Source organism: Dasypus novemcinctus, chromosome 7 (assembly GCF_030445035.2).
Source record: "Dasypus novemcinctus isolate mDasNov1 chromosome 7, mDasNov1.1.hap2, whole genome shotgun sequence".
Taxonomy (NCBI): Eukaryota; Metazoa; Chordata; class Mammalia; order Cingulata; family Dasypodidae; genus Dasypus; species Dasypus novemcinctus.
Window position 1 is genome coordinate 61,262,998 of NC_080679.1, and position 26,032 is coordinate 61,289,029.

Sequence of the window (26,032 nt, forward strand, 5' to 3'; positions counted from 1 at the left end):
TCATAAGTCACGTTCAATCAAAATCCCCAGCTTTTGAAGTAGTCTCATTTTCACTCATTTACAGATATAGAAAACTGAGCAATATACTTTCAAATTCAAACCATCCAAATGGCTAACTTTTTTTTTTTAGCATCCTGGTTGATTAAAAAGCAATTAAGAAGTCACCCCAAAACCAATGTTAGTTTCAGAAAAACACAGCTTCTTGTAGGTTATCATCTCTTGCTTACCTCTAGCTTTGAAGTTCTGGAAATGTGTGACTATAGATGTAGTTACATGTCTTGCTATTAGATGAATTTCATTTGGACCCAGTTCATGATCAGCAAAAGTAATTACTTCAAATTCTTTCAATGACTCCATTTCCTTTGTATATGGGGACTTTTTATTATTCCATTTTTGCAATAAAGAAAAATCTCCTCTGCTATCTTCAGGAATTTTACTTTCTTCTTCAAATATACAGTTGATTCTTTTATCCCATAGTCCAAGCAAACTTCCCTCTTCATTCTTTTGTTCTCCACACATTATAGAAAAAGGACTTTGCTTTGATATGAAAATTGGTTTCATAGTTTCCATGTTTTCATTACTTTGTTGTTGATTTGGAAAGCCATAGCTTGACAGCACAGTATTCACAATGTTTTCTGCAGCTAAACATATTTTGAGTGGAGAAACAGTTGTTGGAATTTCGTTTGCTTCAGCAACAGGGTTTAGGGTTTCATAATGAAACACTCTTGGGTTTCTACCTTTCCCCATTTCTATGAAAGACATGGCTTGCTTTAAGGCTACTTCCGTGGAGTCATTCGCTTTCTTAAACAGTTTTTGTAAGACACTGCCTTCAGGGAGAGAGATGTTTCCTTTCAAGGCTTGATCAAAATGGCCAAAGTTAGGTTTCCTTGAGCTGTGGCCTTGCACTTCTTTTCTAGAGCATAATGGTTTAGTTTCTGAATGAGGCCTTCCCATTTGCTCTGAGTTTTTAATTATGTCTCCCACAGATGATCTGATGTATGAGGGTAAATTTGATGAAGTCCTGTACACTTCCCCCCTATCTTCCTCTGAATAAAACACCAAGTCAGGTACACTGATTTGTGGAGGATTATTCCCAAGACTAGCTTCCTTCAACTTTGATGTAGGCATTTTTATGTTAGCTGCTAATTCCAGTTGATTAACAACATAGGAATTTTCACTGCCTTGAAACAAACTTTCCTTCGGGAGGTTTTTGATCAATGACTCATTAAAATGAGTACACTGGTCCATCAGTGTGCTGATGATTTCACTTGCTATAATGTTCTCTTCCAACATGCCAGTTGAAGATGGTTCTGCCTGGCTTATTTCTTTATCCAGCTTGTTCTTAATTATACCAAGCATGTCACTGACAATATTAGCAGCATATGTAAGTAATTCTGAATGGAATGAATGAACCTGTAGAAAGGTATTCTGTATATTTTCTTTAGAAATAGCACTTGACTTGGATTCATCAGAACACTTTTTCAGTGGTTGTAACTTTGGCAACATCCTTTTCCTTAACAGTCTCTGTTGGGCAGGAAAAAAGTTTTCTATAGGCATTTTCACTACTTCAGAAAACTCATATCTAGCAATACATTTAAACTGCAAATCTACAAATGACTCTAACATACTTAAAACCCTTTCAATAATTTCTTGAACAATTTGATTGCTAGAGCCCAAAGAAATTTGGTCTTTTGACTTTGTGTTATAAATTGGTATTTTGCTGAGGATGTGTTTTGTTGGCAAATCATATTTACTCTTATTTGCAGTGCATTCTTTGATGGCTCCTGGGGTGTCTTTATTATCTAAGGTGGGCATCTGGGATAAGAAACACAGCTGTAATTTTTCAAATAGCATTTCAACAATTTCCCTCCCAAACATATTAATCCGTGCTTTGGAATCCTCAGCTCTAGTAGAAGCTCCTTTTATAGGATTATAGGACCTGCTTTCACAAGCCTTTAGAGACAGCAAATTTAAAAGTGAAAGAGAATGTTCTAATTCTTTTGCTTTTATTGAAATTTCAGTCAAAATATTCTCGGCTGTAATCAATAGCTTATATTTTTCATTTTCAATGTCATTTGATTCAGTTTGCCATTTGTCAAACATTTTCTTAAATATACCTTCTTTAGGAAAAATCTGTTCTAGCTGTGAGGAAACATTCTCCAAGAAAAAACATGCTTGTGGTTTGGACAGAAACTCTACACCTATATTCCTTTGTGAAAGTATGTGATCATTCAGATGTGAGAATGTGATTGGATAAGTCAAATTGTGGTTATTTGTAGCATATAATCCTTGCAAAACTGTATTAACTATTTCACTTGCGGCCACGATTTGATCAGATGGTAAAGCTTGTACATTTACCATTGCTCTATTTTGCTTCACCTTTTCAAATTCTTTCACAATTGCTTTTAGGATATTACTTACTATGTCCTTGGCATACACTTTTAGTTCCGAAGTGTGCAATTTTGTCTCCAGTAAGTTTTTAGCATCTCCTGTTGACAGGATATGTGGCGGCCCGATGGCAGTTTTGGACCGGCTGCCTCTTGGAGTCCTCGCTCCAGAACCTAACTTGGTCTTGCTCTTGTCCTTAGCACCACTAGGTCCTATGTGTGATTTTGTTTTAAATTTAGGCAAATAGGTAACTTTTGATCTTGCTTTTAAACTTGTTTTAAAACCTGGTTTAGGGCTGCCCTTAGGACTGACTTTACAACCATGTAACCTTAGTGAATGCATGTCATCAAGACAACCGTCAGGGGATGAGTTCTCTTCTAGATACAATAAGGTAAAATTTGTGATTTTACTAAGAACCATTTGGACTAAATCTTTTCCCACTTGCAATGGAGAATATTGGAAAAAGGTGTTTTCCAATAAAGAGACATTTTGACTGCCTGCATAAGGATAAACGTGTGGTATCACATATCTGGAAGGATCACTTCCTTTCTCTGCTTGTTTACTTCCTCTGAGGCATGATGGTTCCATTCGGAATGCATCATTGTTCTCAGATGTTTTAATTTTGCCCCTGTTTTTATTACATTCATATAAGGATGTCACAACTACATTGTACATTTTCTCCAAAACACTTTCAACTACGTCATTCACTATACTGTTAATATGTGATTGACAGATTTTTTTGTGTGTTACATCTGATGTTTTAATTTTAGAATTAGATCTATAGTAAGGGATTTCATTAAATGGAGGCAAATGGCCTATATCTTCCATTACTCTTTGAGAAACCTTATTTAAAATTTCTTCCACTGCACTGATTAATGAAATTTTTTCTTTCTGTCTTGATTCTCCGTTTCTCATAAATATTTCTTCTAAAACTATTACCTGGCTTTCTGGTACTGATTTCATTTGATTTTGTTCCACTGAGTTCCTTGAAAACAGAGTTAATTTGGTGATTTTCTCCCTCCCTCTTTGTCCCAGCAATATTTCATCGGATAGAGTTAGTTGTGAAAACAATTTATGGTTCTGTTTTGAGTAAAAGCTAATTTCCTTTACAGATCTTTTATTATATAGAATCTTTAAGATACTGTTGATAATTTCACTTGCAAAAATGCTTTCTTGGAATGAAACATTTTCTGGACATGGATACATCTTTCGGATTTCTAGATCTAAGTCATTTTTAATAAGCTTCAAAATGGCACTGGCAATAATGTCAGCATATTCCTTAAGACAAGCTTCTGATAGAGGAATTGTGGATCCATGTTTTTCTCTGTAACTGGCAAAAGTGGAATCTGTAAGCTCTTGGCTGAGAAAGGTTTCAGTTGTTGATAATTTCAGGACATTTACATCTGATTCATCTTGGCTTGGTTTACGAAAGCCACTGTCATCTTCTTTATACTTTTCCAAGTCTGGACTAACAAATGACTTTTCTTTAGTCTGGAAAGCAGTAGTAATTAATGAATCTATTCTTTCAGTAGCATATGATTCCAACCTATTGAAAATAGTTTTAGTGATGATGTTAGCATTTTCCTGACATAGGTAAGGAACAGATTTGTTATTGTCTTCTTCCTCTACTATAGTTGTCTGATTGTCATCAGCATGAATTGATTTTGGATTTCCTGCAAATGAAAAGCACATTGTTTTACTTTCACTTTTTGACCCCATAAGATGAGACTGTTGACACTCTGTTTTTGGAAGCATTTCACAAAAGGTCTGTGGCACTTTTGCAGAAGTATAGTCCTTTGCATTTATGCCAAGCATGACAGCAGAACTGAGATTATGAAGAACAATATCCACTATATCACTGGATAGCATAACAACATCTGATTTGGGAACTGAAAGTTTTGGAAAAATGTTATTTACATCCTCAGTGAATATTTCAGAATTTGCTCTTAAATGTTTACCTTCTATGTGACATTTCAGAGTGGGTGTGGCAAGAGAGAGATTATTCTGATCTAGGGTTTTTTCATAAATGTCACTTAAGACACTTTCAATGGTATCTTGCATTTGAAACTGAAGTACTTTTCGATATTCAGTCTTATTGAATAGCTTCTCAATAATACCTTCTTGCTGCTCTGAATCAATCTCTTTGTCAAAACTGTTTTTCACACATTTGCCTTTAGAAGATACAATATCTAACACTGTATTAACAATCTGACTTGCAATACTTTCAGCAACTACAATGTTATGAGTTAAGAAAGGACTTTCTGTTTCTTTATCTAACTCATGTTTGATCCCTTGTAAAATTTTTCTAGCTACTTCTGTTGCGTAAGTATTTAATTTAGATAAAGAGAGTTGACATATTGAATTATTTCCTGACTTACTATGATCCAGTGAGCAATAGGAAAACTGATCATCAGAAGAGAAATCTTTGGTTGATAATGCTTTGATTAATGCACTTCTATCCTGCTGAATAGGTAAAGCCAATGGAACTGTGAAATTGACTTGGGGACAAAAGAGAGACTTTACTTTGGTAGTAGCAAAATTTTCTAAATTTGTTAATACTGTCTGTACAATATCTTCAACTACATTTACTTTGACTTGTTTATCAACATTATATCTAGACTGAAATGTATAAGGATTTCTGTCTAGCACAGTAACAGAGGAATTACCTACACTGGTGTGTTTATAAAAAGAAACATTTGTTGAAAAGGTGATAGTTTTATACCTATTTTCAATTGCTTTTCTCTCTGTCATGGCAGCTGAATAAAGTTTATGAAATACAGTTCTAACAACATCATCTGCAACAATGGTTACATCTGCTTCAGATACTAAAGGGCCCATCATTTTATCCATGAAATGAACAGATGTTTGGGCAACTGGCTCATCAACATTGGGAGGGGTGCCACTTAAATGAGAGTGGGAGAGAGGAAGCACATGTAATTGACTGACTAAAGCATTCTGAAAAATTTCATTTAAAATGTTTCTTATAATGGGCACAATTGGAGATTTCTGTGGTTCTTTGAGTTCCACTTCAATTTTGTTTAAGGTTCTTTCTAGAACCCGTTGTTTAAGAGAATCTGATTTAGTTTCTTCCCCCGATTGTGTTTTCTCATCATTGAATACTTTCTCTGTACGTGCAGCATCTTCTTTAAATGAATCTGATTCAGCGCCTCCAGGAAGAAGATTTCCATACGTTGGTCTATATCGGTAAGTTTCAATGTCTCTCTCATCAGATTCAGTTTCATTAAACATATTTGATGATATTGCATCTAAAATTAAATTGACTGTATCCTTCAACATTTGTTTCTCAGGTGGTGTCCTTTTTATACTTGTCCTCAAATATGATGAGTTCACATTTAATTCAGTTTGAATAGCCTTCAAAATTGTACTTGATACTTTCTTTGCTTGCGTGTATAAAGCAGACTGCAATAGTTTTTCATGTGTGTTTGTAAAACTACTGGAACTTTCACATTCCCAGTCCATCTTATTTTTTTTTTTATTTCCATCACTAATAGCATCCAGAGTTTTTAAATTTCCATTGGCAAACCCTTCCAATTTAGCAAAAACCATATTAAAAATATCTGAAGCCACAGCTTTCAGTTTATATGGATGCATTTCTTTTGTGCTCCCTGTTTTAGAAGACACAGGAGCAGTAGTTTTTGCTTTATTGTTAGGCACCTCTTTATTACCCTCCTGGATCATCCTAGATACCATGCTGGAGATTATGTTAGTGCATCTGGCCATTTCCTCAATAACTGAATCAAATGATAGGCTGTCAATGTCAAGGTACTCTGAGACAGCTTTAAATTCAGAACTTGCTAAACTGCTCTCCATGTTAACACTACATAATTTTTCAAGGATATATTCCAAAATTGTTTTGGAAATAAGCTGAATATTAGACTGCAATGCAGTGGTTGTTTGCTGATTCTCATTTGTTTCCTCTCTGTTTTCCTTTTTAGAAGATGTGATTCCTATGAGATTGCATAGCATTTCATATAGTGTATCTCCGATTCTATCTAGCACTTGCAATCTGGCATACTCTTTGAGATCCTTTCCATTAAAGACACTATGAAGAGTACATGGAGTAGCCAAACATTGGTGAATTTCAGGAATAACTGTTGCATGTACACTAGGAAAATGAGTGAAAGCAGATTTTTTATCCTGCTTCCTTGGCAAAATATTTTGTTTATCATCATTGTAAGATTCATATGAGGTTTCAGTTCTTGTTTTATTTGAAGGTAGTGAAACATTGCTCTGATCTGCATTTCTACTTGATAATATCTCACAAATGCAAGTTATTAATGGACTTGCCCTAATGTCATAGAGATTTGGGACAGGAGCTTCTAATTTCTTTTCAGTGTCAGCAAAAAATTCTGTACCTTTAGGGAATTTGGTAGAGTCTACCTCCCTAATATTTAGATTTTTCTTATTGAGCTCCAATTCATTCTGGATAGCATGCAAAACAATGTTTACAACTTTACTTGTGTAAGCACTAAGTTGGCATCGTAAAGCAGATTGCTTGGTAAGAGAAGGTTTGAAGCTCATCTGCAATTTTGGAAAAACAAATAACTTTAGCTTTTTAAAAACTGCATTGATGATCTTATCATTAATGTCATCTAGAGGCTCAGGTCCACTTTCTCCATCTTGTAGCGAGGAAGGCTTTGCGGGATCTATACTAGGAGAAGATAAATATTTTACTTTCTTTTTGCTGTCAAACCATATTTTTAATGGCTTTTTATCTGGTGTTTCTTTGACCACATGGGGAATGTGAGAATTATCTAGAAAAGTCTGATGAACTGATGTAGAAATCGAACCTGTGGTGGTATTGGGAATATAGTTTGAAGCTTTATGAAGTATATTTAATACAGCATCTGTTATTTCTTGAGCTATTGTACTGATTTCTGATGCAGAAAACATCTGGTCCACCCATTCTTGAGGTGACAGTCCTTGAGGTTTGCCTGAGGCAAAAATGGATGCTTCCTTGGCATTTTTACTATCTAAGTGACCAGGAGGAACAGAAGATATGTCCTTAATCATTTCTACTAAAATACTTTTAACTATGTTTTCTGAAGCCTTTTGTATTTGATGTTTTTCATCTTGGCTGAAAATCAAAATACCTTTGTTCAAGAACATTTTTTCCTTTAAAAGATCCTCATTGTTAAAAGATGGGAGGTCAGTCTTTAAACCCCAATCACAAAATGCAACTGTGCTTCGAGAATCAGGCTTTATAGGTGATTTGATATTTCTTTTGTATTGAAAACAAGTATTTTCCTTAGTAAATGGATGATCAGGAATCTGCTCTTTTAATTTTGCCTTTTCATCTTTGAAAGATGAATCAAGAACGTTTTTTACAATTTTATCTATTTCTTCATTATCATCCTCAGAATAAAGGACCATGCCAGGTACATTAATAGATGGAAATGGTCTTCCAGATTTAGGTCCATTAGATAACCCAGTGCCAGTGAGTCTGTACTTTTCTTCAGTGTTGGAAAGATTTCTTAGTCTGTTGTGTCTCTCCTTTTGAACAACTGCTTTTACTGGTTCCTGATGGAGCTGAGTTAAGATGTCATCCATTAATTGAAGGAGCGCTACTGTTTCTTCAGATGCAATAAGTCTCTCATTATTAAGTTCAGTTTGTACATAACCTAGTATAGTGCTGATTGCTTCCTCTATGTAACCAACCAAAGAGGACTGGGAAAAAATATTTGACATTAAATGCTGTATTTCTTCTTTAACAATTAAGTTGGCAGCTTCCTGTTCAGTACTAGATTTATTTTTGTCAGCTCTCGGAAGGCACATATATGTTGAATCTGCCATTTGTTGCTGATCAGAAAGTATAGTTCTGTCTTCAAGATGAGGCAGTTCAGTTTGTTTATATGATGTGAAAGTAATAAGCTTTTCTAATATGGAATGCACCATATCTTCTGCAATATCGCACATGGGTTCCAAAGTAGAAGGCAATGAAGGTTGTAAAGGTTTTCCATCTGATGGAATGAAATATTCTTCACTAGCTGTTATATCTGGTTTAATGTGTACTGACAAATCTTCTTGTGAATACATCTCAACATATTTTTTCTCAACTGCAGACTCTAGCTTCTCAAGCATATTTTCCACAATCTCACCAGCTACTGAGCAGATATCAACATTGGAGAGTAAGTCTCCTTTGTCAACTTCCCCTTGGTCAACAAAAACTTCAGCAGTAACAGAAGAAAGAGAGGGAATGGCTTGAGTTAAATCAGACATTATTTCTTGAAAAATGCTTTCTAAAATCAATTCAGTTTCTCCTTTTAAGTGACATTTAAAGTTAACAAAAACATTCTTTAAATTTTTCATTTCATTGATAGCTTTTGTTTTTTGATCAGAAAACAAATGATTCTCTAAGTCAACTGTTTCAGTGGTAGCATCTTTAGATTTTTTTGTGCCTGTTTCAAATGATGCTAAAAGTTGACTATCAGATTTACAACTTCTGAGTGTAGAGTGTGAATATATCATCCTGGCTTTATTATATTTAAGATTAGAGGTTATAGACTGTATTTTCCTGTGACAAGTTTTCCCCACTACTGTTCTTTCTGTATGGGCAGAAGGAGGTTTTAAGGATGTGGTTGGTGGCCTGACTGACATGTCAACAGCCAATGCACAGGGCCCTGTATGAAAAGTTTTAGTTGTTGCAGATGTGTAGCTCCCATATGTAAATTCTTCACTGCATGTGCTACAGAAACTTGAACTATCTGAAGAGAGGATGGAGTCATCAGACACTGGATATGCATTATTTTGCAACCTTTCTTCATACTTTGTGATGGCTGGGTATAATATACTGGTCACTGTAGCAACAACCCAAGTCATTATATTCTGAATTATGCTACTCAGTTCTTCAGAAGTTACCTAAGGAGTCAAGCAGGGGTGGAAAGAAAAATACAGAAATTTACTGTATTCTGGAAACAGAGGCTAGTATTAAATGCTTTGTACCAAAGAATACATAGGTGGAATAACATCATGTTTTATATAAATAATACAGAAAAGAGATTTCTTTAGAATTCTAGATAAATTTCAGATTTATTCTATACTACAGTGAAATATTTTAAAATAAGATTCCCTTTATTTAAATTCCCTCAGAAGTTTTTTATTATACCATTTATTTCTGGTTATTTATTATCTAGCAATAAATAACTTCTGGATTTTTAAAAAAAGCATCACCATATTGCAAGTATTTGGCGAGAAGAAATCTGGTACTTATGACCCAACAATTAAAAAAAAATAAACCAGATCACTTCTCACAAACTATTTCTCAAAACAGATGCAGTCAAAATATTTGGAGCCTTCATAAGCATCTTTATTGTTAGAATGTGAAGACAGAAAAGAGAGAGAAAGACACAGGAAAAGGGAGCCACCATATTACATTGATCCTGCCATTGCAGGAAGACAGAAACCCCAAGAGTCTCAAGGAGCTGAGGCCCAGGCAGAGATGAGGCATATGCCTGATAGCACATAGCTGAACTCAGGAAGAAAGTGGAAGAGCCAAGACTGACAGAGGAGCCTGGAAAATGAAAAGCCCTATGCCTGGTTGTCTACAGCTGACTTCCAGGAGATGGCAGATTCTGGAAGGGAAGGCAGAGATCCACAGCCATCTTTGTCACACGGCAGGATACTAAGTTTACAGTAGTTGACTTTAATGAGAAAACATCTCTGATTATATATTGATTTGGACATTTCATGGCCCTACAACTATAAGCTTTTTCCAACATAAAGTTCCCATTATAAAAGCCAATCCATTTCTGGTACTTTGCATCAGCAGCCCTTTGGCAAACTAAAACACCTCTTATGTTTGCTTGTTTGAAGTCTCAACTTTTAGGTGACTGTGTTTCTCTTATGTCACCTTTTTAGGTAAAGTGGTATCATTCCAAGAAAACTGCTAGAGACAGATCCAGGCATCCTGGCTCACCTGCTACTACTGAGTTTACCAGTTAGGTTAGCAAAGGCAAGTTATGTAATGGCTTCCCATGATAGAATGGAAATGTAGTTTTTGATGCTGTTCCTGTGAAGGCTAGGGCCCTTAACATTCCACATTATTCCCATAAAACCCTGTCCTGAAGTGCCAACACTATCTTTTGATAATATTGGACCACCGAAAAATCCAAGAATTAACTGAAAGTGAAAATCAAAGAAGAAAAAGGACAATGAGAGAGGTTGGCAAATATAATGGATGATTCATTGTTACCTGAATCACATATTTTTTCTACTATAAGATATTAGAAAATACAATTAATATATTGCATTATCAGTGGATTTTATGATACATACTTTTTCTTGCAAGCAATTTTGTAGGTAGTTCTGATGTCTGTAAAGTTAAGAAAGATGGATCATTTAATTATTACTTATAGTCAAGAGTTTATATAAATTTTTCAAAGTTCCTAATCATTCAATCAGCATCTAGTTTTATCTGGGAGATTTTCCACAGAAATTCAAAATGAAGAATAAACTTTACTTTTTGTCTAATCCCCCTATTTTACATCTTCCTTGAATATTGGCTCCTGGATACAGAGACATGCTCTATTACTCAGAAAAGCTGAATTATATTTGCTGCATAAAAGCATATTGTCTGATAGTTCTACTTCTGACCTACCTTAGCCATGCTTGTTTTGTGGTTTGCTGAGGAAGGACATAGGGTTGGAGTGGGCTAGTCTCTTCTATCTGCTAAATGTTATGATGGGGTGTCAAGAAATCTGACCAGAGCTTTCTGATAATCATTGTCAAAGTCTCTATCCCTATCCCTACATCCCACTGTGGAAAGGGAATATACAGATGATCATTCAGTAAGTATCAGGGTTAAAATCACAGGTTTCTAGACATATTCAATACCAAATTAGATTAGATAAAACCTTTTTTTGTGTATAACGTGATTCTATTATGCATTTTAACCAGAATTATTTATCATTTCACACTAAGAAAGATAAAAAACATAGGTTTTTATATTGCAAAATAAACACACAAGTCAATCATGAAAATGACAGTATAACAAAACAGTAGTTAATTTTAAAAAAAGGCCTAATCTGCAGTCCTGATTCATTTTCATGTTTTTGCCAGCAGAGATCCTTTGTTTGTCTTCTTCCTATTAATAAAAAGGAAAAGTGGCACTCTTTTTTCATTTTTCTTAGGTTTATACTTTACAATAGTAAATTTTCTTTTGCCCAAGGTCTAAAATTCAATTTTAAGAAAAAGCCAGACTGAGAATTTCATCCTAATTCTTGACAGAAAAAGAAAACTTCAATGGTTCCATCTCAGAAATTGGGTAGGCAAAGTAGCAGTAGTCCATCCTTAAGAAATATATTTTTGCAAAATGGAGCCTGGCATGAAAGCTGAGTCACATATAAACTCCATTCCTTGGCCTCATTTACTTTTCTAGGATTTGGTATCTTGGGTCAGCCCAGGAACAACTGCCTTCTTGCAGATACTCTGCAACCTAGTTCTCCAGATACATTTTTCATATTCTCTCAACCTATGCAACAGGCATCAACAAATTGAACTCTATGAGTCCTATGTATTCATTGATACTTGTCCCCAATAGACATTCTGCCCCAAAGACATTTACTTTGAGAAAAACAAAAAGACCTAAGAATAAAACTAAGCAAATAAATGAGAAAAGCTTTATTGAAGACTACTATAAATCAGTTGCAATAATCAGATAAATGATAATATAAAAAATGGATAATATAAAAAATATATAAAATTTACTCCTCCTTTAAAGTAATTAACTAACTATAAAATTGTCAAGAATCATCTGTTTCAGAATGCTGAAGATTAACAAACGGTTTATGCCATGTAGAGAGTGTTTATTAAGAAAAGTGGCTGAAAAAACTGTGAGCTTCCTGGCTGAGTGTTGAAGGCATGCATTACCACACCAAAGAGCCTACTGGCAGACTGGGAAGACTTATTGGTTCCAAGTGCTTAAGGAAAGCTCTATCTCTTCATTAGTGACCAACACCTAGCTGAGTAGAGATCTTAGTAGCTACACATGACAAAATAATATGGACTTCATAAATTAGTTCACTAAACAATAGAGAAAACAAACTCTGTGATGAGGAGAATCTGATTTCCAGAGTTACTAAATTACATTATTTAAAATGCCCATTTTTCAAGCAAAAATTATGACACATGTAAAGAAACAAGAAAATATGGCTCATTTACAGGAAAAAAAATCAACAAAAACTGTGACAAAGCCCAGATGTTGGACTTATTAGACAATGACTTGAAATCAGCTATTTACATATGTCCAGGGAAGGGGATTTGGCTCGACTGATAGAGTGTCTTCCTACCATATGGGAGGTCCAGGGTTCAAACCCAGGGCCTCCTAACCAGTGTGGTGAGCCAGCCCATGCGTAGTGCTGACACATGCAAGGAGTGTCATGCCATGCAGGGATGTTCCCTGTGTAGGGGAGCCCCATGTGCAAGGAGTGCGCCCTGCAAGGAGAGCTGCCCCACATGGAAAAAAAAAAAGCACAACCTGCCCAGGAGTACTGCCACACACACAAAGAGCTGACGCAGCAAGATGATGCAACAACAACAAAAAAAGAGACACAGATTCCCAGTGCCACTGATAAGAATGCAAGCAGACACAGAAGAACACACAGCGAATGGACACAGAGATCAGACAATGGCGTAGGGGGGATGGGGAGAGAAATAAATTTTAAAAAATAATAATAAACTTTAAAAAACAAAAATAAAAAAAACCAAATATGTCCAAAGACCTATGGGAAACCATATATAAGTACTAAAACATAAGAATGATATATCACCAAATAGAGAATATCAATAAAGAGATAGAAATCATAAAAAAGAACCAAATAGAAATTCTGGAATAGAAAAGTAATGAAAATGAAAATTTCTCTACAGAGACCCAAGAGCAGATTTGAGCAGGCAGAAGAATGTATAAGAAAACTTGAAGACAGGTCAAGTGTGATTACTTAGCCTGATAAATACAAAGAAAAGAGAAGGAAGAAAAATGAACACACTCTGAGAGACTTATGGGACACTATCAAGTATACTAACATAAGCAAAATGAATGTATCAGAATGAGGGGAAAGAGAAAGGGGCAGAAAGAATATGTGAAAAAATATTAGCCAAAAACATTCCAAATTCAATGAAAAAAAAATAATCGGCACATTGAAGAAGTGCAACAAACTTCATGTAGGATAAACTTAATGAAGCACCTAGACACATCACAGTTAAGCTATCAAAACACAAAGACAAAAAGGAAATCTTGAGAGCAGCAAAAGAAAAGCATCTGGTCACCTAAAAGGGATCTTCAATAAGATTAACAGCAGATTTCTCACAAGAATCATGGAGGCCAAAAGGCATTGAGATGACATATTTTCACTCATATGATATATTCATTTGCTGAACGAAAGAGTATCTACTAAAAATTACATATCCATCAAAACTATCCTTCAAAAAGTAAAGAAGAAATTAAGATATTCCCAAATAAACAAAATCATGAAAGAATTTATCTATAGTAAACCTCCCTAAAGAGAAATATTAAAGGGAATCCTGAAAGTCGAAATCAAAGAATAGAAAATAATTCAAATCCACAGTAATAAATAAAAAGGACTGGTAAAGGCAACTATACAGGAGATTATAAAAGACTTATAAATGCTTTTTTGGCTTGGAATATTTTTTCTCTTATTTAAAAGACAACTGCACAAAGAAATAATTATAAATCTGTATTGATGTACAAGGATGTAATTTATATGACATTACAAGAACAGAGGAGGGGAGATGAAATGGAACTATACAGAGGCATAGTTTTTATATTATATACTATTGAAATTAAGTTGGTAGACATACAAACAAGATTGTGATAAATTAAGATAGTAATTGCAATCCCAAAGGGCAATGTCTAAAAAAATAACTGAAAAATATGTAGTAAGAGAAATGACAAGAGAAATAAAATGGTATAATACAAAAAGCCTATTTACACAAAAGAAATTAGTAAAGGAGGAAAAAGGAAACAAAAAGACATGAAATACAGAAAACCGCAAAATAGCAGGAATAAATCCTACCTAATTAGTAATTACCTTAAATGTAAATGAACATTCCAAGTGACGAATACAAATCAGAACCATGAGATGCCACTATGCACCCATTAGGATTGCCACAGTCAAAAAGAGAGAGAAAGTAACAAGTATTGGTAATGATCTGGAAAAATTAAACTCTTATACATTGCTGTTGGGAATGTAAAATGGTTCAGCTCCTTTCACAGCTTTCCCAAAGAGTTAAACATAAAGTTACCATAAGTGGTAGACTGAATTATATACTTGGGGAAAAACACATTCTTAATCTTGATCCACATTCCTGTGGGTTTGAACTCAATATAAATAGACTCTCTTGAAGATGTTATTTTAGTAAAGGTGTGGCCCAAATGAATGAGGTTGGGCCTTAATCCAGATTAATGGAGTGCTTTATAAGCAGAAGAATTTTAGACACAGAAAGAGTCATGGAGAGAAATCAGAAGCTAGATGTCAGAGGAAACAGGAAAAGAAAGGATAGGCTATTTCAATGTGATAGGAAAGCCAAGGAACCTAGGGATTGCCAGCCGGCAAGAACACTAGTGAACCTAGGAAGATGCAAGCTTTCCAACCTCCAAAACAGTGAGCCAGCAAATTCCCACGGCTAAGACAACCCATTGTGTGGTATTTGTCAAAGCAGCTGGGAAACTGAGACATCTTTGACCCAGTAATTTCACTCCTTGTTTATATATTATTAGAACTAAAAACATATGCCAACAAAAACTTATCCAAATGTTCACAGCAGCATTATTTGTAATAGCTCAAAGTTGGAAACAACTTAAATGACCATCAACTGATAAAAAGATTAAATGTGGTATATCCATATATTAGAACATTATTCAGCTGTAAAAAAGGGATGAAGTACTGATACATGCTACAACATGGATGAATCTTGAAAACATGGTAGTCATAAAATATCACATATTTTGTGATTCTATTTATATGAAATTGTCCAGAATAGACAAATCTATAGAGAAAGGAAGTAAATTAGGCGTTGTTTAAGAGTGTGTGTGTTGGCGGGGGGCTGGGGGGGAGTTTGAGTGGAATAACAGAAGGGTGATAGCTAAAGGATACAGGGTTTCTCTTTGAAGTGATTAAAATATTCTAACATTGACTTTGGTTATGGTTCCACAACCTTGTAATATGCTAACAACTATGGAACTGTATACTTTAAAAAGGTGAATTTTATGATCTGTGAAATATTTTCCAAAAAGCAATTAATCAGATAAAATATGAAATTTGCAATGAACTAGCACAAAACCTTGGAGTCAATTGGGCAGAAAGTCGCAAATGAACTGGCTGTTATATTAGGAAGTTGCACCATAATTCTAGGAGTAACATGACATTCTAATGTAAGGAGATTTTTTTACTCTGAACTATCCAATATTCCTAGTGTGAGAAGGTTCTCCTTGATATATTCCTCATTAGGTTGACATTACTAACACAAAACATAGGTTTTAGGTTATTGGTTGATCAACTAATTCTTAAAGAGGGCAATGATATTAACACCAGTTAGTTGCGAAGCCCCAAGAAGAGAGTACAGTTTTCCGTGTAACCTGCTATATCATAAAATTACAAACATAATTTTCTACTCTTGACCTTCTCCTACATATAACATCATTTTTAATCAGGAAGATTCCTGAATTGTTGGTCACCAGTTGACCAATGACCACCTGAAGATTAAGGTAGCAGTAATTAATTAGTTCGTCTGCCTAACAGTTCCAAATATGCAGTTTTGCAATCTAATTGGTGGCATTCTATCTGTAGCTTGTCCACGGTCTCAGCTTCTGATCTTCCACACTCCATAGTCCATTCTGCTATCTAATCCATTTATTGATTTTTTTTTTTTTTTTTGGCCTGGAATGGGATTTAAAAGCAGCACCTCTGTATCTTAACATTGGCATTTTAATTTGAAAGTCAAAGGCTGAGTAGTTCTATGGGTGGCCCACATTTAACACTCTGATTGACATTTCTCTTTGTCTCTTTCTCCCATCCTCAATTCTCTCTCGGGTATTATTTGTGTCTGCCCATCTCTTCCTAAACATGGTTACACAAATCTGAGGACAGGGGCAATGTTATATTCATCCTAGTGTCTGCCTAACATCTAAAATATTTAAGTACAGTAGTCTCAAAAAGTGTTTGATAAATTCCCATTTAATATCTTTTGGATCTATGCATACTTCTCTTTAATCAAAAGCCAAACCTTTCTGCAAGCCATTATTCACTAACGGACTTCTGGTTTCTTATTTTGTATGCTACCACCAGAATTTTATTCACCCCATGTGCTAATCTGACCATATTATATCCCTCCTCCAAATCATCGAACTCAATAAATAAATTACAAATTGCTGGCCACAGTCTGCAGGGTGGCAGACTTATTGCTCTCTTTATTGTTATGCCTTACATCTTTCATTCCAATCATAATAATTTAACCCATTATCTAAATGCAATGCTTAATAATTAGAAATTGATGCTTTTGAAATAAATTTCAAATATTCTTTAGAAGGAAAGTAACAGATGAAGTTATTAATACTTTATTGTAAACTACCTTTCCATCTTTCAGAAGACAATAACCTCAAAAGGCCTAAGTAATGGTCAATGTTTGAAAGGGGAAAAGGCAATGAGGTATTAAGCTCAGATTCCAGGAAGCGACCAGAAGAGAGGTCATGCTAGGGATATGTGAAAGTGGCATGAAGACCCTGGATATAGGAAGATCAGAGAACTACAGTAGGAATAAAGAGAAAAAAAGAAAAGTATGAGTGACTAATCTTTGTCTACTTCACAATTTAAGCTTGGTGTTGAGAGTTTGCAAAAGACAGAAGTTTTACTAAATCCAAATAGAACTATAAGAATGGAAGATCCCAGTAATAAATTACTGTCAAACAGCACTCTTGTGGAATTATTAATATACTAATTTAAAATGATAAATTAATTTTCTTACATACTTACGTATTTGGGAGAACATGAGAAGAGAAAATACCCTGGGTTGCATTGTTAACCTGAGATCCTTTTTAGAGAAAAAGAAAATTACAAATAATTTGTATCCTTTCCCAAATACTTGTAAAATGGTAATTAATTAATATGCTCACTACATCTTTATTCTCTGCTGTTACTCCCATTTAAAAACCTCCAGGAACTTGATGTCATTGTCACAGTGAAGTACAAATTCTTTAGCAAGGCATAAAATATAAACTAATATATGACATTCTTTTCTCCCTCTCCTGTCATCTCTGCTAGTTTGTCATGTGAATTCTATGCTCCAGAGATACTGAATAACTTGCAATTCCTTAAATATATCATATTTCTCATGTCTCTAGATCTTTGTTTTTGCTATTTGTCCAGAATACCATTCTCTTTTTCATATCTCATCTTTTTGGTCTCAATAAGCTTGTGTTACCTCTTTTAGAAAGTCTTTTCTTAAAATCTGCCTAAATAAATGTCCTCCCCTCATTCTCCTCATGCTCCCATCCCGAAGCACTCTATACATGCTTCCATTATAAAGCTCATTATATTGTATTATTATATGCTTATTCTTCTCTTTCTCCAATATAATATGAATTCACTACTACAACCTCAACACTTAATACATAGTAAATACTCAATAATATTTATTTTTGAATACTTTAATTTGTGTTTACTTTCAAAGTTTAATCATTAATATGTCTGCCATTAATGTTCACACTCAAATATTGTCTAACTTGCTTTGAATGTAATCTAGCAAGAGACTATGACTAGAAGGAGTATAGTAAATACCCTGGGTGAGGATGACATAGCAAATCTTTATGCAAAACATCTCTATGATATACTAGATGGTGTATGTTAATAATTATGCAGATACATAAATGAATGAATGCCAAATAGACTACCCTGAATAGAGTTCGTAAAATGAACCAAGTTTAATTGGTAACTCTTGTTTCTCCCCATAAATGAATAACTAACATGTAACAATGATGAGTATAAAAAATCTTACTTCAATCCTATATACATTTGTAAGTATGTTTTTGTATGTGTTTGGTTTTATTTTTATTTTTAATATACTTTTTTTTTTTTTAAAAGATACTTAGATTACACAAATGGTACATAAAAAAGATACGGGATTCCTATGTGTCCCACTCCCTACCCCTCTCACATTTTCCCACAATAACATTATTCATAGTGTGGTACACTTGTTACATTGATGAGCACATTTTGTAGCATTGCCACTAAGCATGGATTACAGTTTACACTGCAGTTTACACTCTTTCCCACACAATTTTTTAAGTTATGACATGACATACAATGGCCTGTATCTGCAATTGCAATGTCATTCAGGACAATTCTCAAGTCCCAAAAATGCTCCCATATTACACCTGTTTTCCTCTCACCCTTCCCTCAGAACCTCCAGTGGCCTCTGCCTCCACATCAATGATGAAAGTTCCTCCATTCCTGGAATCACAGTAAGTCTACCATAGAATAACAGCATATCTACTTTAGTCCATTGTTCATTCCCCAATCCTGAGGATTTTGTGATGGTGGTGACCATTCCACCTCTAACTGAGAGGGGGCTTAATCTCCATGGGGCAGATGGATGAACTCTCTTGCTTGAACTTGTAGACTCTCTCTGTTCCTTGGGATTGTCGTTGTCCATCATCATCTCCTTGTTAGTTGTCCTGGGTGAGTCCAAAGAACTGGAGAGTAGGTGTTACAACTCTGTTGAGATTTAGGGCCCAGCTGGCACATGGACAGCCCAAAGATTTGTCTCTTGGACATATACCTATCAACTCTAGTACTAACTATAGGCTCAAATAGAAGTGGCAAAAGAGCCATGTGTAGGGAAACCATAACTGCTTCCAACTCTGTAATACTGGGAAGCATAAATTCCAAAGTAGCGCCCACTGGCAGGGCACCAAACTCCAGAATTGTCTGCCCTACCTATAGTGTCTGGATGTCTCCAGAGCCCTCAGGAGCTCCACTGTTTGAGGCAATATTTACAGTGGCAGTCAATGAGATCCTGCTGAGACATGTGTAAGTGTAACCTCTGGAATGACCTCCCAACTCACTTTGAAGTCTTGTAGTCATATAAATATGTTTGGTTTTAGAGATGGAAAAGCTGAAAGAGAGTGTACAAGACTGAGAAAATAAGTGTGAAGGCAATATTATTATTTTTTAATTAAACCACAAAAAAATATACATTTTTGGTTTCTAGTAATACCCGAGTAAATATCCTAAAAAAGTTCTGCCTGGAATTCTGTGTAAAACAACAGGAACAGCCTCTTAAATGTACAGCTAAGCTTTCAAGAAGGTAACAGAAATCCTGAAATGTAAAAATGAAGCACTGATGAAAGATGTTGTTAATGGGGAAAATTATTGGAGGGGAAGTGGGTGGGGTATATGGGAATCCCCCTAAATTTTCTATGTATCATTTATGTAATCTAAAGCTTCTTTAAAAATAAAATAAAATTTTTAAAAAATGAAGCAGTAGCACAAATCTAGATTGGAAGCAAGTGCTGAAACTGGTGTCTGCCCTAGGGGTATTAGCAACTTAAGAGAAATTTAGTGGCTTGGCGGAGGATGGAAAAATAAGACATCAGGCTTAAATAAAATGGGAAATTAAAACTAAGAGCCCCTGAAAATATACAGGAATCCAAAAGCCACATGGTAATTTTTTTCAAGGTTTCTTTTTCTTTATTACAGAAGTTGTGGATTTACAGAACAATGATACATAAAATGCAGGATTCCCATATACCACTACACCACCAACACCATGCATTGATTTGGAACATTTGTTACAACCAACAATAGCACATTTTTATAGTTGTACTATTAATTAAAGTTCATGGTATAACTTAAGGTTCAATGTTTGTGTATTGTGCTTCCATATATACATTTTTAAAATGTTTATTCTGTTACCAACTATGCAATCTAACGTTTTGCCCTTTTAACTGCATTCAATTTTTAAGCATATTTCTTGATTTAATTACATGCACAATGTTGTGCATCCATCACCACCATTCATAACTAAAACATTTCCATCATATCAAATAGGAATCCTGTACAGTTTAGGTTTTAACTTCCCATTCCCTATCCCACCCCATCCCCTGGTAACCTATATTCTAAATTCTGACTATATGAGCTTGCTTATTCTAATTGTTTCAAAAGCGAGATCATAAAATATACATCCTTTTATGTCTGGCATATTTCACTCAACATTATGTTAAGATGTCAATACTACCCAAAGCAATTTATAGATTTAGTGTAATCCCAATCAAAATTTCAACCTTCTTAGCAGAGATGGAAAAGCCATTCATTAAATTTCTATAGAAGGGTAAGGGAGCCCCAAATAGCTAAAGCCATATTGAAAAAGAAGAGTGTATTTAGAGGACTCATTCAGGGTTTTAAGACTATACTTTCAGGGATCATGTCTATAGTTCGTTACTAGAGAAGGTTCTCTGAACGTGTAAAACTTATTACAAACCCACAATAATAAACAGCAAGGTACTAGCACAAAGACAGTAATATAGACCAATGGAATAGAATTGAGAGTTCAGAAATCAACCTTCACATTTACGGCCAACTCATTTCTAGCAAGGTGGCAAAGACCATTTCATTAGGAAAAAATAGACTTTTCAACAACTGGTGCTGCAAAAACTGAATCTCTTCTTCCCTCCCCCCACTTCACACCTTATACAAAAATCAAATCAAAATCGATCAAATAGCTTAATACAAGAGCTAGAACTGTCAAACTCCAAAAGGAAACATAGGTAAACAATTAATATCCAGAGTATATAAAGAAATCCTTTAACCTAACAACAAAAAGATAAAAACCCAATTAAAAAATCAGCAAAAGACTTGAATAGACATTTTTCCAAAAAAAGATATACAAATAACCAGAAAGCACATGAAAATATCCTAAACATCATTAGCCATCAGGGAAAAGCAACTGAAAACCACAATGATACCACTTCACGCCCATTAGAATGGCTATTAACTAAACAGAAAATAACAAGTGTTGAAGAAGATGTGGAGGAATATAACACCCACTTATCACTGGTAAATGTAAAATGGTGCAACCACTGGGAAGACAGTTTGACAGTTCTCAGAAAGCTAAGCATAGAACTCCCATATGACCCAGCAATCCCACTATTAGATATATAGCCAAAAGAATTGAAAGCAGGAACTTGAACACATATTTGCACATTGATATTCATAATGGCATTATTCACAACTGTCAAAAGATGGAAGAACTCAAGTGTCCATCGACTAATGAATGGATAAATAAAATGTGATATATATATACAAAGGAATATGATTCAACCAAAAAAAGGATTGAACTCCTGATATATGTGACAACATGGATGAACCTTGAAGGTATAATGTTGAGTGAAATATGCTGTCTTTCAATCCAGGAACATGGAATATCCTTCCATTCATTTAGGTATTCCTTAATTTCTTTTAGCAATATTCTGTAGTTTTCTGTGTACAAGTCCTTTATATCCTTGGTTAGATTTATTCCTAGATATTTGACTCTTTAACTTGCTACTGGAATGGATTTTTTTTTCTTGATTTATTCTTCTGATTGTTCATTGCTTTGATATAGACATACTATTGATGATTTTTGAGTGTTTATCTTGTAATCCACTACTTTGTTGAATTCATTTATTAGCTCTGGGAGTTTGCTGTGGATTTTTTCAGGATTTTCAGTATGTAGGATCATATAACAGGAAATAGGGAAAGTTTGACTTCTTCATTTCTAATATGAATACATTTTATGTCTTTTTCTTGTTTGAGTGCTCTGGTAAGAAAAGCCGTAACAGTGGTGACGGTAGGCATTCTTGTCTTGTTTCTGATCTTAGAGGGAAAGCTTTCAGTCCTTCACCATTGAATAGAACATTATCTGTGCTTTTTCATATATATATATATATATAATTATGTTGATGAGCTTTCCTTCTATTCCTAGTGCTCTAATTGTTACCAAGAATGGGTGCTGTATTTTGTCAGATGCTTTTACTTCAACAATTGAGTTAATCATGTGTTTGTATTTTTTTTCTTTCATTCTTTTGATTTATTATAGTGTATTATATTAATTTGATTTTCTTAAGTTGAACTAACCTTACATATCAGGGATAAATCCCACTTGAATGTGGAGTATAATTCTTTTAATATGCTGTTGGATTAAATTGTTAGTATTTTTTTTGAGGACTTTTGCATTTTATTCATAAGAGATACTGGGCTGTATTTTTCTTCTCTTGTGGTAGCTTTATCTGGCTTTGGTGTGAGGATAAGTTTGTCATCAGAAATGGTTAGGGGGTGTTCTTTTTCTGGAAAAGTTTGAGTAGAATAGGAATTAATTCTTCTTGGAATGTTTGGTAGATATGTCTTGTGAAGCCATCTTATCCTGTGCTTCTTTCTTGGGAATTTTTTTGATAATTGATTCATTCTCTTTAATAGTGATTGCTTTGTTGAAATCTTCTATTTCTTCTTAAGTCAATGTAGGTAGTTTGTATGCTTCACGTAATTTGTCCAGTGAATCTAGGTTATCTATTTTATTGTCATACAGGTTTTCATAGTATCTCTTATAGACATTTTTATTTCAGTGGTGTCAGTAGTAATGTTACCCTATTCATTTCTGACTTCCACTGTTTGTAAAAAAAAAATTTTTTTTGTCAATATAGCTAAAGATGTGTCAGCATTGTTGGTTCAAAGAATCAACTTTTGTTTTTGTTGATTCTACTGTTTTCTATTTCATTTATCTGCACTCTCATCTTTATATCCTTCTTTCTGCTCACGTTGGACTTAGTTTGCTCTTCTTTTCATAGATATTTCAGTTTTAAAATTAGGTATCTGATTTTAAGTCTTTCTTTAAGCAATTCTTAAACTTTATTTCAACTTCAAAAACAAAACAGATAAAAGGCAGCTCAATATACTACGTAAGCATCTTTTTAATGTAAAAATTTAAAGCTATAAATTTCTCTTTCAGCACTGCCTTCACTGCACGTGCTTTGGTATGTTGTGTGTTCATATTCATTCACCTCAAGATATTTCCTAATTTGGCTTCTGAGTTCCTCTTTAACCCATTGATTATGCTGATTAATTTCCTCATATTTGTGAATTTTCCATTTCTCCTTCTGTTATTGATTTCTACCTTCATTCACTTGTGATTGAAGAACATACATTATATAATTTCAAGATTTTAAAATTTTATTCAGATATGCTTTTTGACCCAACATACTGTTTATCCTGGAGAATGATCCATGTAATCTTGAGAAAAATGTGTATTCTGTTTTCATTGGGTGCAGTGTTCTATATATGTCTAGTTGGTTGAGTATATCATTCAAGTCCTGTGCTTCCTTAATGATCTTCTGCCTAGATGTTCTATCCATTACTGAGAGTGGTATTTAAAGCCTCCTACTATCAATACAGAACCAACAATTTCTCCCTTCAAATCTGTCAATATTCGCTACATATATTTTCAGGCTTTGCTGTTGAGTGTATATAATTCTTTTATTTTCTTGTTGAATTCTCCCCTATATCAGAATATAATAACCCTCTTTGTTCCTCATAACTGTTTTTTACCTAAAGTCTATTTATTTCAATATTAGTATAGCACCCCCTACATCTCTTTTGGTTAATTCCTGCATGGTATATTTTTTTCCATCCTTTTACCATTGACCTACTTGTATCTTTCCTTTTAAGGTGAGTCTCTTGCAGACAGCAAATAGTTGGGTCATGCTTTTGTATCCATTCTGCCAATCTCTGCCTTTTGACTGGAGTGTTTAATATATTTACATTTAAAGTAACTAATGGGGGAAACGGACTTTGGGCCAGTGGTTAGGGCGTCCGTCTACCACATGGGAGGTCCAAGGTTCAAACCCTGGGCCTCCTTGACCCATGTGGAGCTGGCCCATGCGCAGTGCTGATGTGCACAAGGAGTGCTGTGCCACACAGAGGTGTCCCCCGCGGTAGGGGAGCCCCACACGCAAGGAGTGCACCCGTAAGGAGAGCCCCCCAGCGCGAAACAAAGTGCAGCCTGCCGAGGAATGGCGCCGCCCACACTTCCCTTGCCGCTGACAACAGAAGCGGACAAAGAAACAAGATGCAGCAAAAAGACACAGAGAACAGACAACCGGGGGAGGGGAGGGGAATTAAATACATAAATGAATCTTTAAAAAAAAATAATAAAGTAACTAATGGATAATATTGGAGTTTCTTCTACCATCTTTCTATTCAGCCATTATAAGTCATTTTCCCCCCTCACTTCTGCTAAAGCCTACTTTTATATATTTATTTGCTTTCTTGTGTTGTACCATATTGTCTTCCCATTTCTATATGGATATATTTTTCATTTATTTTCCTTTTGATTTACATGGAACTAAGTTTACCATCCTACATATAAAACAATCATATTTGGTTTGTTACCAACCTCAATAGCACACACATATATTTTTCCTATTACTCTCTGTACACCCACCATTTTTTGTACTCTTATCACTTATATCTTTGTACATTGTATGTCCAAAAACCCAGATTTATCACTGGATTTTATGCATTTGTATTTTAGCACCAGTGGGAAGTAAGAAGTGGAGTTCCATACCACACAATACAATAATACTGGCATTTATAATTACCACAGGCATTTCTTTACATTGATTTGAACTACTGACAAGTGTCTTTTCCCTTCCTTTCAGTCTGAAGAATTCCTTCTAACATTGCTTTAGAGTAGGTCTAGTGATGATATATTTTCTCAGCTTTTATTTATCTGAGAATGACATAATCTCTCATTTTTGAAAGAGTCTCACTAAATATAAAATTTTGGTAGTTATTTTCCTTCAGCACTTTTTGCCTTCAGTCTGATAAGATAGCACACAAACTAATTAGAACTCCCTTGTACAGCTTTCAGAACTCCTAGTTGTCCTTTGCTTTTGATAGTGTGATTAACATAGAGTGGGCTATATTTTTCTTCATGTTAATTCTGTTCGATGTTCTCTGAGCTTCTTGAGTGTGCTCATCACATCTTCTGATCAGATTTGGGAAGTTCTCTTTCATTATATCTTTGACAATTCCTTCTGTTCCTTTCTCTTTTCCTTCTCCTGGGACTTCCATACCACATATAGTGCTTTATAGTAGTGTCTCCTAGCTGTCTTAGTGTCTCCTAGCTGTCTTAGGCTGTTTTTGCTTTTAATATTTCTTTTTTCTTTATTCTCCTCCTTCACACTTATTTTAAATACTTTGTCTTCAAGTTCAATGATTCTTTCTTCTGCCAGCTCCATTTGCTCTTGAAACCCTCTTGGGTATTTTTCATTTCAGTTACTGTGGTCTTCAACTCCAGTAGTCCTGTTTGGTTGCTTGTAAAATTTCTACTTCTTTACTTAGACTCTCATATTGTTCTTTCATTATTTTCATACCTTTTATTTCTTTCTCTGTACTTTTCCTTCTCTCCTTAAACATTCTTAAGATCAATTTTTAAAAGGTTTTGTTCAGTATGTCCACATTCTTGTCTTCTTTGTTGGTGTTTTCTGTATTTTTATCCTCTTCCTTTGGACAGGCCATCATTTCTTGTCTCTTTCTTTGTCTTGTATACTCTTCTGTGGCACACTGTACATTTAATATTT

At 34.7% G+C, this 26,032-nt stretch overlaps 1 protein-coding gene and 1 pseudogene across 1 annotated transcript in view; one reads left to right on the top strand and one right to left on the bottom strand.

The window, feature by feature from the left end:
* Window positions 1-26,032, bottom strand: part of FSIP2 (fibrous sheath interacting protein 2) — a 111,991-nt gene that overhangs the window by 26,979 nt on the left and 58,980 nt on the right. The window contains exons 16-17 of the mRNA XM_004464308.4: window positions 10,684-10,720; window positions 228-9,267 (exon numbers count right to left, since the gene is read on the bottom strand). Coding sequence (XP_004464365.2) covers window positions 228-9,267; window positions 10,684-10,720 — 9,077 coding nt within the window. The remainder of the gene's footprint in view (window positions 1-227; window positions 9,268-10,683; window positions 10,721-26,032) is intronic.
* On the top strand, window positions 20,821-20,920 carry LOC111765559 (small nucleolar RNA U3; annotated as a pseudogene).